This window comes from Bombina bombina, chromosome 1 (genome assembly GCF_027579735.1).
Source record: "Bombina bombina isolate aBomBom1 chromosome 1, aBomBom1.pri, whole genome shotgun sequence".
Lineage (NCBI taxonomy): Eukaryota > Metazoa > Chordata > Amphibia > Anura > Bombinatoridae > Bombina > Bombina bombina.
The window spans coordinates 431,170,604-431,189,738 of record NC_069499.1 but is presented as its reverse complement, the minus strand read 5'-3'; the positions used below and the strand labels follow the sequence as shown (position 1 = coordinate 431,189,738).

Sequence of the window (19,135 nt, the reverse complement as noted above, 5' to 3'; positions counted from 1 at the left end):
ACACATACAGTACACATATGTCATATACATACAGTTTCACACATACAGTACACATGTCATATACGTACAGTTTCACACATACAGTACACATATCATATACGTACAGTTTCACACATACAGTACACATAAGTCATATATGTACAGTTTCACACATACAGTACACATATGTCATATGTACAGTTTCACACATACAGTACACATGTCATATATGTACAGTTTCCCACATACAGTACATATGAGTCATATATGTACAGTTTCACACATACAGTACACATATGTCATATGTACAGTTTCACACATATAGTACACATATGTCATATACGTACAGTTTCACACATACAGTACACATATGTCATATGTACAGTTTCACACATACAGTACACATATGTCATATACGTATAGTTTCACACATACAGTACACATATGTCATATACATACAGTTTCACACATACAGTACACATGTCATATACGTACAGTTTCACACATACAGTACACATAAGTCATATATGTACAGTTTCACACATACAGTACACATATGTCATATGTACAGTTTCACACATACAGTACACATGTCATATATGTACAGTTTCCCACATACAGTACACATATGTCATATATGTACAGTTTCACACATACATTACACATATGTCATATGTACAGTTTTACACATACAGTACACATGTCATATATGTCCAGATATGTTTTAAAAAAAAAAAAAAATTTGAGAAAATAGCGAGCCAAGAATAATTGATAATGTTAATAACATACTAAACACGTATCTAGCCACTTGCCACTCAGCACTAGGGTTGGGCGAATGTGTGTATATTCAAATTCGAATGTTAGAATTAATGTTATTGTAGAAATTCGATTTACATAATCGAATATTGATAAGAACCAATATTCCTAAAAATTCTGTAATCAAATGCTATTTACAGTTTTCAAATGTCACTTTTAATTTTGAATGTTCATAATAAGATTGAATGTCCAATGTCCAAATTTCGAGTGTAACATTTAATTTAACAAATACTATTCAAAAGTTCAATAGTTCATGTGGTAGGGAATTTAGTAAATTAATACATAATATATAGAAACATTCAAATTGATATATTTGTAATTTGAATATTACATTTAAAGAAAGCATTAGAAATACTATTACAAATATATAAAATTCAAATTTTTGGAATTCAAATATTGCATAATTTGAATCGAATATTACATTTAAAGAAAGCATTAGAAATACTGTTACATTAAACAAATGTTAGAATGTTGTACAAACATTCAAAATTCGATTCTAACGAATGTGTTAAAATTTTGTTTAATTTTTCAAATGTTGCAAAACATTTGCCCATCCCTACTCAGCACAATAGTGAGGCGCCCAATCAGAAAGGGTTACATTGAAGAAGGGTTACATTGAAGAAGCACATAATTCTGTTGCAAGTGGTTTGATCTTTTAGTGAGTGACAGAACATAGAATTATAAATAAAAAGCATAACCACAGACATCCATGTTCTAGGTTAAAATGCATATGTACACATACCCTCAAGTATATATTATAGAGCAATATACCATTTTCAAGTACAGAAAATAGGGATTCTGGCTTTGACAAAGCAGACCTTTGTCCCCAAAGCCCTTCTGCAGGCTAAATGCCCACACCAGAAATGCCCACACCAGAAATGACTCCTGGTCCTAAAACCTCTCTCTCAGCACTGTATATCTACATTAGACCGCAGATCAGGACCCTCACTGTCCAGCATTATGTCAGCTACATACCATCATCCAACCCTGACCCTGGACTTATAGCTCCTATGTAAGTCCCAAATCTAAACCAATCAGATCAGATTCCTGACCTCTTGAGTCAGGGTCATTCACATATCAGATTTAGATCAGACAACTGACCCTGCAATCCTTGTATACAAACCCACATAAGACATCAGATCATAAACCTATGCAGGGGTAGTGAGAGGAGGACAGTGATGATTGACTTAGCTACCACTGCTGTATAACATTTCCTAGTGCATGACACAAAACATGCAGACTAACTCCAGTTCTAGGCACTTATAGGTCCAGATAATACAATAAAACTCAATATTACAGCTAGATTTAGAGTTCTGCGGCCAAGGGGGTGCGTTAGCTACGCGTGTATTTTTCCCCCTGCACCTTTTAAATACCGCTGGTATTTAGAGTTCACAGAAGGGCTGCGTTAGGCTCCAAAAAGGGAGCATAGAGCATAATTTACTGCCACTGCAACTATCAATACCAGGGGTGCTTACGGACGCGGGCAGCTTCAAAAACGTGCTCGTGCACGATTCCCCCATAGAAAACAATGGGGCAGTTTGAGCTGAAAAAAACCTAACACCTGCAAAAAAGCAGTGTTCAGCTCCTAACGCAGCCCCATTGTTTCCTATGGGGAAACACTTCCTAAGTCTGCACCTAACACCCTAACATGAACCCCGAGTCTAAACACCCCTAACCTTACACTTATTAACCCCTAATCTGCCAACCCCCGCTATCGCTGACACCTGCATTTTATTATTAACCCCTAATCGGCCGCTCCGTACACCGCCGCAACCTACGTTATCCCTATGTACCCCTAATCTGCTGCCCCTGACACTGCCGACCCCTATATTATATTTATTAACCACTAATCTGCCCCCCCAATGTCGCCGCTACCTAACTACACTTATTAACCCCTAATCTGCCGACCGGACCTCACCACTACTATAATAAATGTATTAACCCCTAATCCGCCTCACTCCCGCCTCAAAAAACCTATAATAAATAGTATTAACCCCTAATCTGCCCTCCCTAACATCGCCGACACCTAACTTCAAGTATTAACCCCTAATCGGCCGACCGGACCGCGCCGCTACTCTAATAACTGTATTAACCCCTAAAGCTAAGTCTAACCCTAACACTAACACCCGCTAAATTAAATATAATTTTATTCTAACGAAATAAATTAAATCTTATTAAATAAATTATTCCTATTTAAAGCTAGATACTTACCTGTAAAATAAACCCTAATATAGCTACAATATAAATAATAATTATATTGTAGCTATTTTAGGATTAATATTTATTTTACAGGCAACTTTGTATTTATTTTAACCAGGTACAATAGCTATTAAATAGTTAAGAACTTTTTAATAGCTACCTAGTTAAAATAAATAAAAAATTACCTGTAAAATAAATCCTAACCTAAGTTACAATTAAACCTAACACTACACTATCAATAAATTAATTAAATAAATGAAATACAAATACCTACAAATAAATACAATTAAATACACTAACTAAAGTACAAAAAATAAAAAAAAACTAAGTTACAAAAAATAAAAAAATAATTTACAAACATTATAAAAATATTACAACAATTTTAAGTTAATTACACCTACTCTAAGCCCCCTAATAAAATAACAAAGCCCCCCAAAATAAAAAAAATGCCCTACCCTATTCTAAAATAAAAATTGTAAAGCTCTTTTACCTTACCAGCCCTTAAAAGGGCCTTTTGCGGGGCATGCCCCAAAGAATTCTGCTCTTTTGCCTGTAAAAAAAACCATACAATACCCCCCCCCCAACATTACAACCCACCACCCACATACCCCTAATCTAACCCAAACCCCCCCTTAAAAAACCTAACACTAAGCCCCTGAAGATCTCCCTACCTTGTCTTCACCACGCCGGGTATCACCGATCTGTCCAGAAGAGGGTCCAAAGTCTTCATCCTATCGGGCAAGAAGAGGACATCCGGACCGGCAAACATCTTCATCCAGGCGGCATCTTCTATCTTCTTCCATCCGGCGCGGAGTGGGTCCATCTTCAAGCAGCCGACGCGGAGCCATCCTTCCTCACCGACGGACTAATCAGATTATTCCTACCTTAATTCCGATTGGCTGATAGAATCCTATCAGCCAATCGGAATTCGAGGGACGCCATCTTGGATGACGTCCCTTAAAGGAACCTTCATTCGTCGTTAGTCCGTCGGTGAGGAAGGATGGCTCCGCGTCGGCTGCTTGAAGATGGACCTGCTCCACACCGGATGGAAGAAGATAGAAGATGCCGCCTGGATGAAGATGTTTGCCGGTCCGGATGTCCTCTTCTTGCCCGATTTGATGAAGACTTTGGACCCTCTGGAGGAGCTCTTCTTGCCCGATAGGATGAAGACTTCGGACCCTCTTCTGGACGGATCGGTGATACCCGGCGTGGTGAAGACAAGGTAGGGAGATCTTCAGGGGCTTAGTGTTAGGTTTAGTTAAGGGGGGTTTGGGGTAGATTAGAGGTATGTGGGTGGTGGGTTGTAATGTGGGGGGGGGTATTGTATGTTTTGTTTTACAGGCAAAAGAGCAGAATTCTTTGGGGCATGCCCCTCAAAAGGCCCTTTTAAGGGCTGGTAAGGTAAAAGAGCTTTACAATTTTTATTTTAGAATAGGGTAGGGCATTTTTTTTATTTTGGGGGGCTTTGTTATTTTATTAGGGGGCTTAGAGTAGGTGTAATTAGCTTAAAATTGTTGTAATATTGTTATAATGTTTGTAAATTATTTTTTTATTTTTTTGTAACTTAGTTCTTTTTTTATTTTTTGTACTTTAGTTAGTGTATTTATTTGTATTTATTTGTAGGTAATTGTATTTAATTTATTTAATTAATTTATTGATAGTGTAGTGTTAGGTTTAATTGTAACTTAGGTTAGGATTTATTTTACAGGTAATTTTTTATTTATTTTAACTAGGTAGCTATTAATTAGTTCTTAACTATTTAATAGCTATTGTACCTGGTTAAAATAAATACAAAGTTGTAAAATAAATATTAATCCTAAAATAGCTACAATATAATTATTATTTATATTGTAGCTATATTAGGGTTTATTTTACAGGTAAGTATTTAGCTTTAAATAGGATTAATTTATTTAATAAGATTTATTTTATTTTGTTAGATTTAAATTATATTTAACTTAGGGGGGTGTTAGGGTTAGGGTTAGACTTAGCTTTAGGGGTTAATACATTTATTAGAGTAGCGGTGAGGTCCGGTTGGCAGATTAGGGGTTAATAATTGTAGGTAGGTAGCGGCGACGTTGGGGGGGGGGCAGATTAGGGGTTAATAAATATAATATAGGGGTTGGCGATGTTAGGGGCAGCAGATTAGGGGTACATAGGGCTAATGTAGGTTGCGGCGGTGTGCGGTCGGCAGATTAGGGGTTAAAAAAATTTAATAGAGTGGCAGCGATGTGGGGGGGCCTCGGTTTAGGGGTACATAGGTAGTTTATGGGTGTTAGTGTACTTTAGAGCAAAGTAGTTAAGAGCTTTATGAACCGGCGTTAGCCCAGAAAGCTCTTAACTCCTGGCTTTTTGCTGCGGCTGGAGTCTTGTCATTAGATTTCTAACGCTCACTTCAGCCAAGACTCTAAATATCGGCGTTAGAAAGATCCCATTGAAAAGATAGGATATGCAAATGGCGTAGGGGGATCTGCGGTATGGAAAAGTCACGGCTGGAAAGTGAGCGTTAGACCCTTTCCTGACTGACTCTAAATACCAGCGGGCGGCCAAAACCAGCGTTAGGACCCCCCTAATACTGGTTTTGACGGGTAACGCAGAACTCTAAATCTAGGTGATAGTGTTTCCAAAAAACATTTGTTGTGAGCAATGAAAACTAACAATATCATACCAAGGCAACTTTTCTGTTAAAAAATTGTATTTTATAAGCAGATGAGTTATTAAACCTGCAAAGAATATAATCATTCATAAGTTTTCACGGACAATTAGTATTTATAAGTGTCAGCAAGATCGCTGTCTAAACACATATTTATGGTGGAAATATACTAGGTTTCATATATAATTGCACTTAAATGTCAAAAAATAGACTTTACAAATTGTAATAAATTATAGTAACATTAATTAGTAAGAGTAATGTCACCATGATTGATGCTAATGTTATAATGATGAAAATAAACATCAGAAAAGAAAACTATATTATTTGTTGCTATAGGATCCAAGACATCTCCAGTTTTTCAGTGACTTTAATCAAAGTGACGTTTATCTGTTGTTATCAGGAAAAAAGTTATATGGAGCACCAACAGACTATGGATTTTGTCTAAAGGTATTTTCATTATATTTTAAACTGTTCGCTTATTATTATATTTAAAACAGTCCTCTGTTTATACAACACTGCCGCAAACTTACAAATTTTGAAAAAATATTTAGGGCTAGATTACAAGTGGAGCAGTATTTAACGCTCCCGCTCGAGCACTAACTCTGCTAGAAGTAATCTTTTTTGCACGTGTTTGGAACCGCTTGTATTACAAGTAGGGATGGGCGAATGTTTTGTAACATTTGAAAAATTAAACAAATTTTAACGCATTCATTCGTTCATTTTGAATGTTTGTACAACATTCTAACATTCGTTTAAGGTAATAGTATTTCTAATGTTTTTTTAAATGTAATATTCAATTCAAATTTTTCTAATAATTTGATTTGAATTATGCACTATTCAAATTTGAAAAATTCTAATTTATAAAATTTTTATAGTATTTTTAATGCTTTCTTTAATATGTAATATTCGAATTATGCAATATTCGAAATAGAAACATTCAAATTTAAATATTTGTATCTATTATGTATCAATTTACTAAATTCCCTACCACATTCATTATTGAACTTCTGAATAGTATTTGTTAAATCAAATGTTACATTTGAAATTTTGAATTTTACATTCGAAATTTCAAATGTGGACATTTGATCTTATTATGAACATTCTAAATTGAAATAGACATTCGAAAACTATAAATAGCATTCGATTAAAGAACATTTAGGAATATTCGTTCTTATCAACATTCGATTATGTAAATTAAATTTCTACAATAATATTCATTCTAATATTCGAATTTGAATGTAAACACATTTGCCCAACCCTAATTACAAGTTGGAAATAAACTGTTTTCGCTCACGCGCTAACCTGATGCACGTAAAAACCTGAACTTACAATATTGTACGAATGATACAAGTCAATGGAGCAAGAAAAGTGGGAAAAATATCCCTGACTTACTACTTGCAAACCTGATAGCATATTCTAAAGTGCGCTAATCTGACATGAAAATATGAATATATCACATTCTAATGTTCTTCACATTGAAGAATATGTTCTATTTATTCATAAATACATATTTCTACATATATCTGAGTGTATTTTGGTACTATATATATATATATATATATATATATATATATATATATATATATATATATATGATTATATTTAGGTATAGATATATACAGATATATAAAGGAATATATTTAAAAAAAAAATACATATAACATAGTCTGCTATGTGCAAAATATTTTTTAGATTTAGTGTGAAGTGATGCGCTTTGCTCTCCCAACTAGCCAATCTTAATATACTACCTCCTTCCTAGATAGTTCAAATATGGTATACAAATAACAATAAGGGTAGATGGCGCTAAAAAGCAATTGGGTAACTAAATAGTGGTATATAGTGAGGGATAATTCTCAAACCTCTCTTCTAAATTTAGACTATATCTAGATAGTCACAATTTTCCAACAAACTGATTCCCAATCTGTAGTTCAATCAAATCTATAACAACTTTTATTATCAGTATTTTTGAACAATTTTGCTCTAATAGACCAACTTGTACAGTAACATTTCTTCAAGCTTTCATAATGCAAATAAATCTAAAATCATATATATTAACTGACTGTCAGCTTTAAAACATCTTAAAAAACGTTTGATAGACACAATATCTCTAAAATTCTTGCTACAGTGACTGCTTCGTTTCTATGCAGTTAGAAAATACAGCTCTAATGCTTCAAATGTAAAACATATTCACAGTGATAAATGACAGCGGTATCTCTTTAAATTTTTTTTTTTTTTTTGCCTGCAGGCTGTAACGTTTTTTCAGATAGTACAGTCTTTCCTTTGTATGCTGTTTTCACAGACAATTGATGCAGGTGCTTTTAAGTTGCAAATTACAGTCTCTGCTTCTATTAGCAATTGGTGTGGGTGTATTTCTTTAAAAAACTTTGTGCTCTGAGACAAGGTGATTATACAGTTCAGAGTATAATAAAATATTGGTTCTTGTGATTTATGGGAGGTAGCTCCCTTACGCTTAATCTATTTCAGCCTCTTTGTGTTCAGATGATTTCTCACCTCTTTGGCTGCCGTCTGCAGGAAACTTTAGGTGTATATACACTCTCACCTGCTTTTGGCTTTTCCTTCCGGGTGGTCTTCTCCCGCTGAGACACGCTGTGCACTGCGCGTCTCAGTCTGCTGGAAAACTTTGTGTGGTTCTTCACTTGCGCAAGCCTTACTTACCACAATCAGACTCCCATCCAAGGAATGAAGATGCAAAAGTTGCTCTGCTCTTAAGTACCAAGTACGCAGAGTTTCTCCTTTCAAGTGTCTTTCTGTTACCTCTCACAGCAGCTTGCATACACTCCTTTCTACGCGTTTCACCCTTTCACTCAGGGCTTGAAAAAGCCCTGAGTGAAAGGGTGAAACGCGTAGAAAGGATTGTATGCAAGCTGCTGTGAGAGGTAACAGAAAGAGGTGAGAAATCATCTGAACACAAAGAGGCTGAAATAGATTAAGCGTAAGGGAGCTACCTCCCATAAATCACAAGAACCAATATTTTATTATACTCTGAACTGTATAATCACCTTGTCTCAGAGCACAAAGTTTTTTAAAGAAATACACCCACACCAATTGCTAATAGAAGCAGAGACTGTAATTTGCAACTTAAAAGCACCTGCATCAATTGTCTGTGAAAACAGCATACAAAGGAAAGACTGTACTATCTGAAAAAACGTTACAGCCTGCAGGCAAAAAAAAAAAAAAAATTTAAAGAGATACCGCTGTCATTTATCACTGTGAATATGTTTTACATTTGAAGCATTAGAGCTGTATTTTCTAACTGCATAGAAACGAAGCAGTCACTGTAGCAAGAATTTTAGAGATATTGTGTCTATCAAACGTTTTTTAAGATGTTTTAAAGCTGACAGTCAGTTAATATATATGATTTTAGATTTATTTGCATTATGAAAGCTTGAAGAAATGTTACTGTACAAGTTGGTCTATTAGAGCAAAATTGTTCAAAAATACTGATAATAAAAGTTGTTATAGATTTGATTGAACTACAGATTGGGAATCAGTTTGTTGGAAAATTGTGACTATCTAGATATAGTCTAAATTTAGAAGAGAGGTTTGAGAATTATCCCTCACTATATACCACTATTTAGTTACCCAATTGCTTTTTAGCGCCATCTACCCTTATTGTTATATGTGCAAAATATTGGAATGTCAAATATTTACAGTAAACACTTATGATTTTACATGTTTTCATTGCACTTCTATATAGGTCTATATATATAGGTCTATATATGTATGCATATGTATTTATATGTTTATATACTGTATGTCTGTAAATACATATATACACATATAAATACATATGTACACATCTATAAGCACACATGCACATATTTAGACATGTATATGTATGTATCTCTATGTTAAAGCCCTTTTTCAGCCTTTTGCCCCAACACCTGAGACCTCATATCTTTGAACCCTTATACTTTTTTTTGTGCAATATTTTTTAAATTTTTTTTATGAGAGTAACTGTACTATGTAATGTATTTTTGATGTGTTTTGTGGCACTTTTTTGTTTCGCAAAACAGTTAACAGCTCTGAGGATGCGGTAATCATTCTAGCGTGAATTGCGATTGCGCTCAATCGATCACATTTACTTTCAACTTGTAATATGAGCGCTGAACCCGACGCATGCAAACATGTGTCACTCATAATCTGTCCCTTAATAGGGTACGCTAGCTTGTATATTGATGGCATCACAGAAAATGTCATTGCCATATTGCAGTAGATTTATTGCTAACAACCCCACCTTTAAATTGCATCAATGTCTATTGCCACATTCCCTTCACTTCTTCTCAGATTGCTGCATAATTGCATTGTGTCCTTATGTACCTAGATGTTTCTTAGTACAAGCATAGATACTGAACTACACTTATACATGGCAGAAAAAGAAAAAAAAGTTTTTTGTTTTATGTTGTTCTGAACTATAAACAAAAAAATTGAGGAAGCATTTTTTTACAGAAAGGGTGGTAGATTCATGGAATAAATTCCATTTGAGGTGGTAAACACAAAGACTGTAAAGGAATTTAAAAATGCCTGGGACATGCATAAGGCTATCCTAAGGAAAAAGTAACATGTAATATGGGTAGACGATGGGCCTTTTTGGTCCTTATCTACCATCAAATTCTATGTTTCTATGTTTAACCCCACCTTTAAATTGCAGCAGTATTTATAAGTAGCAATTTATATTTAACTATATGTTTTTTTAACCTTTTGATCTATGTTTCTAGTGTAACAGTTGGATATATTCCAACCCCGAAGATTGCAGCAGATAATCATTTTCCTGAATGGCTGCCTTTACTTGTTAAACCAGTATTCCAGTCTGACTGTGCCTGAAGTCATTATATTTTTCAGAATGTACGTTCCCTCTAAGGTGTGTGCTTGTGGGGTCACGCACATAGGTTGCCCACATTGGGCTAGATTACACGTGGATTGCTACTTAGCGCTTTTGCTTGAGCACTCACACCGCCAGAAGTAATTTTTGCATGAGTGGGTTAGCACTTGTAATACAAATTAAAAGCAAAACTTTTTTGAGCGAGAGCGAAACCCGACATACACTAACTAAAGGACTTCGGATATCGCGACAACATTAACTTATTTTCCCCATTGACTTAAATTGAGAGCGCAGAAGAAAAACCCTGGCAGAATTTATGATTTCTTGGTCATTTTTCAGAGAATGTGAATAACACAAATACTTTTCTTTCACACATGGTTAGTGTTTGGCTGAAGCCATTTATTATCAATCAACTGTGTTTACTCTTTTTAAAATCATAATAACAACAGAAACTACCCAAATGACTCTGATCAAAAGTTTACATACCCTGGTGATTTTGGCCTGATTACATGCACACAAGTTAACACAAAGGGGCTTGAATGACTATTAAAGGTAACCATCCTCACCTGTGATCTGTTTGCTTGTAATTAGTGCGTGTGTATAAAAGGTCCTGACAGACCCTTGCATCTTTCATCCAGTGCTGCACTGACGTTTCTGGATTCTGAGTCATGGGGAAAGAAAAAGAATTGTCAAAGGATCTGTTGGAAAAAGGTAGTTAAACTGTATAAAACAGAAAAGGGATTTAAAAATATATCCAAGGAATTGAGAATGCAAATGAGCAGTGTTCAAACTCTAATCAAGAAGTGAAAAATGAGGCGTTCTGTTTGATAACATACTGCATTCATCTTGCTATCAATTCTGACCAAATTTCCTGTGCCTTTGTAGCTCACACATCCCCAAAACATCAGCGATCCACCTCCGTGTTTCACAGTAGAAATGGTGTACCTTTCATCATAGGCCTTGTTGACTCCTCTCCAAATATAGCATTTATGGTTGTGGCCAAAAAGCTCAATTTTGGTCTCATCACTTCAAATTACTTTGTGCCAGAAGGTTTGAGGCTTGTCTCTGTGCTGTTTGGCGTATTGTAAGTGGGATACTTTGTGGCATTTGCGTAGCAATGGCTTTCTTCTGGCGACTCGATCATGCAGCCCATCTTTCTTCAAGTGCCTCCTTATTGTGCATCTTGAAACAGCCACACCACATGTACTGTATTTCACCTGAAGTTATTTGTGGGTTTGTCTTTGCACCCCGAACAATTTTCCTGGCAGTTGTGGCTGAAATTTTAGTTGGTCTACCTGACAGTGGTTTGGTTTCAAAAGAACCCCTCATTTTCCACTTCTTTATTAGAGTTTGAACACTGCTGATTTGCATTCACAATTCCTTGGATATCTTTTTATATCCCTTTCCTGTTTTATACAGTTCAACTACCTTTTACTGCCGATCCATTGACAATTCTTTTGCTTTCCCCATGACTCAGAATCCAGAATTGTCAGTGCAGCACTGGATGAAAGATGCAAGGGTCTGTCAGGAGTCCAGAAACTCATTGACCTTTTATACACACACACTAATTTCAAGCAAACAGATAACAAACAGATAACAGGTAAGGGTGGTTACCTTTAATAACCATTCAAACCCCTTTGTGTCAACTTTTGTGCATGTTGTTAGGCCAAAATCACCAGGGTATGTAAACTTTTGATCAGGGTCATTTGGGTAGTTTCTGTTGTCATTATGATTTAAAAAGAGTAAACACAGTTGATTGATAATAAATGGCTTCAGCCAAACACTAACCATGAGTGAAAGAAAAGTTTTTGTGTTATCATTCATATTTTCTGAAAAATGGCCAAGAAATCATAAATTCTGCCAGGGTATGTAAACTTATGAGCTCACACAGTAAACATTTATTAACATTTTTTAAAGTTATTTTTTTATAATGATATATGAAATAAGTATTTTTAAATTGTCTATATTATTACAGCCAACACTTTATGTGCGATAAATAAAATGTGCTTATTTTAGTTACTTATATAGACAGGTGTGCCAAATGGTACACTGATTCAATATCTCTGTTCATATTGTTGCACACATAATTTTTGTGTTAGAATCCATTCTAGATGTCAGCAATACTTCTTGACACATTTGTATTTCCAATAACAGCATCAGTTAGTATCAAAACAGTATTGTTCTGAGCAACGCAAACACAGCGCTGGTTGTGCCATGTGAATTTATGTATGTAACCCACAGTATCTCTCTAGCTAAATTACCCCCATCTATTGTTTTCACCCACTACTACTTCCTATGTAAATGTGCCCCTTAACTACTAATCCCGACTAATATAATATCTGGCTCCCTTTTCACACCTAATGAATCTCCCTATCATTAGAAATTAACCCTTCTGTAATGACCTATCACAAGGAATCTCCTTTACCAACACCCTAAGGAACCAACATACCAATATAAACCTTCAGTTTTAAGGGGTTTGCCACCAGAGTGAGTTCCTACTGCAAACTTTGTTCCAGAAATTGCAAGTTGTTTTCATTCATGACTAAAGTTATCATTCCTTATCTTCGCCCCTAGGAAATGAGTATCATCTAATATGATTGAATCCCTTGGCCTCTTCCAGCTTGAGACTCTCACAATAATACTTTTAATTAGTGCTGACTGATGGCCTGTTACAATTTGTATGAATGTATAGATAATCTGTAGTGATTGATTAATTAATTAAATTAATTAATCAAATCAATTTAATTACTTATGATGCGGGCATGCTATTTTGATACTTTCTGGTGAATTTCTTGAAATGGGTGTTAATGTACTGGTCTTATTATTGTTAAAGGGATATGAAAGTCAAATAAAACTTTTATTTCTTTAGATAGAGCAATTAAATGAAAAACAAACAAACATTTAAATACTTGAGTATACAGACAATTTGATGTCTGAATATTTTTACTGCTATATAAATTTAAAGGCCTAGATTACAAGTGGACACACAATTATACTTTCTATTAATTGCTAATACTAATCACGTTAAATCAATAGCGCTCTTATTCTTGCTTTCATATTACAAGTTGAAAGTAAAATGTTAGCGTTTGAGCGAAAGCTTCCAGTACGCTAACATCAAGAGGTTGGATAGCAGGGTCAAGCTAAAACCCTCACATAATAGGCTTAGGGTGCTCTACAAAACTTAGGTTCTGGCTTTTGCTTGAGCGCTAATCCCAAGGTGCTCTAAACCGAAGGTTTATTAAGAAATAGAAGAAGTAGTTTTGCTCTTCACACAGTATAAAAAAATATTTTAAATTAACCCTTAATGCCTTTTTGATGTTGGTGCCCAGCGTACTGTGTTGACGTAATACCTACAACATGCACAGTGCAGGTTGCGGTCCTGCTGTCAGCTTTAACAGCGAGATTCATAAACTGATGACAGAAGGCAAATGCTTAATATGGTAAATATATACCACATATAAAGCCAAATCACCATATAAAGCAAGATCACCAATAATGACAGACAGTGACACTAACAGCACAAATAATTTGTAATGCATAACGTTTTGAGATAAAAGCGAGCATTGTTATGGATTCCTTTATTGGTGGTCACTATCCACTAATATTATTAATATTTTTTTTTAGTGCTGGGAAATGGCTTAATTTTCTTTTTTTCTTTTATAGATTAAATGATTATTATATGAACCTCCATGCGCCAGAAACCTACATGAATGTTATATATACACATACATAAATACACTTGTAAATAAAATTTTTTTTTTTAGAATGCTGCAAAAAGTTGCTTGCAGAAAACACCTGTGCTTTTATATAAAAATTGGGATCTATATGGCCATATTCCGCTTAGCCAGTTACCAACTTACAAGGTGTCCTAATGTTGACCGGTCCTAACACTTCAATTCTTTGGGTTCCATTTATTAATGTGCGGATGGACATGATCCAATATAGCGTATCATGTCTGCCGCACATCGATAAATGCCGACAGCATACACTGTGACATTTATCATTGCACCAACAATTCTTGTGAACTGCTGGTGCAATACCACCCCCTGCAGATTTGCGGCCAATCGGCCTCTAGCAGAGGGTGTCAATCAGCCCGATCGTATTCAAACCTCAGAGGTGGTGGACGAGTTAAGGAGCAGAGGTCTTAGGACCACTGCTTCTTAACTTCTGCTTCAGCCGGAACTGAAGCGGAGTGGGTCTGAGGCAGCATCTGCTTGTTCATAAATAGACCCCTTTGCCTTTATGAGCTGAATAATTTCTGCTTTTATTTTTATAATACAATGAGACTCCCTGGATATATAAACAAATCCAATACACAGTCATGAGCACACCTGAGCTTGGGTGGAGTGCTTTAACCAATGTGAGATGGTCAGTCTTCCTTTTTTTAAATTAAAATCCACAAAGTGTGGTTTAGCACACCTTACAAAAAGAGTTAAAATACATTTTTGGGAGTGTAGGCAATGAGACCAAATATTTATGCAAAACAGAGGTATTGGCGCTCATCCACTTGCAAGTAAACAAAACATTTTGAAATGCTGCCAAACAACACCTGTGCTATTGGGATCTTAGTCTCACACACACATAATATATACCTACAGTATATATTGTGACTAATATACCCCTCTTATTAGGATTTTGTCCCAGGAACAGCTTTAGCACACAGTCTTCAAAACAGAAAAGTACTCCATACACACTGAATTAGGTGTAAAAGCATCAAACTGTTTATTCACAGACAATTTGGAAGAATACAGTTTTAAAATTAACAAAATAAAATAGGATAAAGCAGTCCTACCTAAAGTTGTTTGGCTATTCCACACAATTGCAAAATTACAAACAGATTTCAAACTTACAGATCTAGAACCTCTAGACAGCTTCAGCACATATTCCATCTCTTCCATACAGGTTCTAACTAGCAGCCCCAGCACACACTTTTTAATGAGAACTAAATAGCATTAATTAGATGCAGTAAGAAAACTTTAGCTTGTAGGGAAAACCGGAACTGGATTCCTCATTTGTAATTCTCTGCCCCATTCAAACTGTGGAGTGGAAAAAACACAATTAATAACAGACTTTCAATCCCAACAAGAATTTAGAAGAATTTATGGGGAAACATACGCCTAGATTTAGAGTTCTGAGTTAGCCTTAAAAAGCAGCGTTAAGGGGTCCTAACGCTGCTTTTTAATGCCCGCTGGTATTTAGAGTCAGACAGGAAAGGGTCTACTGCTCACTTTTCTTCTGTGAATTTTGGCTACCGCAAATCCCCTTACGGCAATTGCGTATCCTATCTTTTCTATGGGATTTGCATAATGCCGGTATTACGAGTCTTGGAAGAAGTGAACGGTACAGCCTCTACTGCCAAGACTCCTACCGCCTAAAAAAGTCAGTAGTTAAGAGTTTTATGGGCTAACGCCGGAACATAAAGCTCTTAACTACTGTGCTATAAAGTACACTAACACCCATAAACTACCTATGAACCCCTAAACCAAGGCCCCCCACATCGCAAACCCTATAATAAATTTTTTTAACCCCTAATCTTCCGACCGGACATCGCCGCCACCTACATTATCCCTATGAACCCCTAATCTGCTGCCCCTAACATCGCTGACACCTATATTATATTTATTACCCCCTAACCTGCCCCCCCCAATGTCGCCGCCACCTACCTACACTTATTAACCCCTAATCTGCCGACTGAACATCGCCGCCACTATAATAAATGTATTAACCCCTAAACCGCTGCACTCCCGCCTCGCAAACACTATAATATATTTTATTAACCCCTAATCTGCCCTCCCTAACATCACTGCCACCTACCTACAATTATTAACCCCTAATCTCCTGCCCCCAACGTCGCCGCTACTATAATGAAGTTATTAACCCCTAAACCTAAGTCTAACCCTAACCCTAACACCCCCCTAACTTAAATATAATTTAAATAAAACAAACTAAATTTACTTATTAATAATTAAATAAATTATTCCTATTTAAAACTAAATACTTACCTATAAAATAAACCCTAATATATCTACAATATAACTAATAGTTACATTGTTGCTATTTTAGGATTTATATTTATTTTACAGGCAGATTTGTATTTATTTTAACTAGGTGCAATAGCTATTAAATAGTTAATAACTATTTAATAGCTACCTATTTAAAATAATTACAAAATTACCTGTAAAATAAATCCTAACCTAAGTTACAAATACACCTAACACTACACTATCAATAAAGTAATTAAATAAATTACCTACAATTATCTAAACTAAAATACAATTAAATAAACTAAACTATAATACAACCCCCCCCCCACTAAATTACAGAAAATAAAAAAAATGACAAGAAGTTTAAATTAATTACACCTAATCTAAGCCCCCTAATAAAATAAAAAGCCGCCCAAAATAATAAAATGCCCTACCCTATCCTAAATTACAAAGTAATCAGCTCTTTTACCAGCCCTTAAAAGGTCTTTTTGCGGGGCATTGCCCCCAAGAAATCAGCTCTTTTACCTGAAAATAAAAATACAATACCCCCCCAAACATTACAACCCACCACCCACATACCCCTACTCTAACCCACCCAAACCCCCCTTAAATAAACTTAACACTAACCCCCTGAAGATCTCCCTACCTTGAGTCGTCTTCACCCAGCCGAGCCGAATTCTTCATCCAAGCGGGGCAGAAGAGGTCCTACATCCGGATGAAGTCTTCATCCAAGCGGGGCAGAAGAGGTCTTCCATCCGATTGAAGTCTTCATCCAAGCTCCATCTTCTAGCTTCATTCATCCGGAGAGGAGCGGCAGCATCCTGAAGACCTCCGACGCGGAACATCCATCCTGGCCGACGACTTCCCGACGAATGACGGTTCCTTTAAATGACGTCATCCAAGATGTCGTCCCTCGAATTCCGATTGGCTGATAGGATTCTATCAGCCAATTGGAATTAAGGTAGGAAAAATCTGATTGACTGATTCAATCAGCCAATCAGATTGAAGTTCAATCCGATTGGCTGATCGGAACAGCCAATAGAATGTGAGGTCAATCCGATTGGCTGATTGGATCAGCCAATCGGATTGAACTTCAATCTGATTGGCTGATTGAATCAGCCAATCAGATTTTTCCTACCTTAATTCCAATTGGCTGTAGCATAAAACTCATAACTAAAGTGTTACAAAGTACACTAAACACCCATAAACTACCTATTAACCCCTAAACCGAGGCTCTCCCGCATCACAAATACTATATTAAACTTATTAACCCCTAATCTGCCGCTCTGAACAGCCAATAGGATTTTAGCAGCTCTAATTCCTATTGGCTGATTCAAATTTTTCAGCCAATAGGAATGCAAGAGATGCCATCTTGAATCGCGTACCATGCATTGAAGATTCAGTGTACAGCAGTGATTGTATGAAGAGGATGCTCCACACCGGATGTCTTCAGGATGGACCCGCTCCGCGGCCTCCTGGATGAAAATAGAAGAGGCCACCAGGATGAAGACTTCTCACCACCTGGATGAAGATAGAAGAGACCACCTGGATGAAGACTTTTCACCGCCTGGATGAAGATCGTTCAAGCGGGTCTTCAAAAACTGTAAGTGGATCGTCGGGGGTTAGTGTTACGTTTTTTAAGGTTTCTTTGGGTGTTTTTTTTTTTTAAATTGGGGTTTAGGCAGCAAAAGAGCTAAATGCCATTTTAAGGGCAAAGCCCATACAAATGGGTAGATTATGTTTTTTAGATAGTTTTTTTATTTTGTGGGTTTGGGGGGGGGTGTAAAGTTAGTGGGTCTCTGTAATTTTTTTTCAGGTAAAAAAGCTGTTTAACTTAGGGCAATGCCCTACTAAAGACAATTTTAAGGGATATTGGTAGTTTATTCTAGATTAGGTTTTTTATTTTGGTTTTTTTTTTTTTTAAATGGGTATTAGACTAGGAATATTTTTTATTATTTTAGATAATTTGTTTGTTATTTTGTGTAATGTATTTATTTTTTTTTGTTTTGGGGTGGGTTTTTATTTTTAGATTAGGGCTTGGGCAGCAAAAGAGCTAAATGCCCTTTTAGGAGAAATCCCCATGCAAATGCCCTTTTCAGGGCAATGGGTAGATTAGGTTTTACTTTATTTTAATTTTGTGGGTTTGGGGGGTGGGGTTTTGTATACTGTTAGGGAGTGTTTGTTTTTTGTAGCAAAAGAGCTGTTAACTTTAGGGCAATGCCCTACAAAAGGCCCTTTGGCCCTTTTAAGGGCCCTTGGTAGTTTATATAGATTATGTTTTTTTTCATTGTGGGGTGTTTTGTATAATTTCGTTTGTTATTTTTTGTAATGGTAGGTTTTTTATTTTTTGTAATTATAGTGTTTTTTATTTTTTGTAATGTTAAGTTTTAGTGTAAGGCAGCTTAGGTTTTATTTCACAGGTAAGTTTGTATTTATTTTAACTAGGTAGTTAGAAAATAGTCTACCTAGTTAAAATAAATAAAAACTTACCTGTGAAATAAAAATGAAACATAAACTAGCTACAATATAACTATTATTTATATTGTAGCTAGCTTAGGTTATATTTTACAGGTAAGTATGTATTTAGTTTTAAATAGGAATTATTTCGCTAATAATTGTAAGTTTAATTTAGCTCTATTTTAATTATGTTAAAGTTAGGGGGTG

The 19,135-nt window shown here is 35.7% G+C and overlaps 1 protein-coding gene across 1 annotated transcript in view; it reads left to right on the top strand.

Moving 5' to 3' along the window:
• GRB14 (growth factor receptor bound protein 14) overlaps positions 1-19,135 on the top strand; it is a 171,984-nt gene that overhangs the window by 111,189 nt on the left and 41,660 nt on the right. The window contains exon 6 of the mRNA XM_053698386.1: positions 5,981-6,091. Coding sequence (XP_053554361.1) covers positions 5,981-6,091 — 111 coding nt within the window. The remainder of the gene's footprint in view (positions 1-5,980; positions 6,092-19,135) is intronic.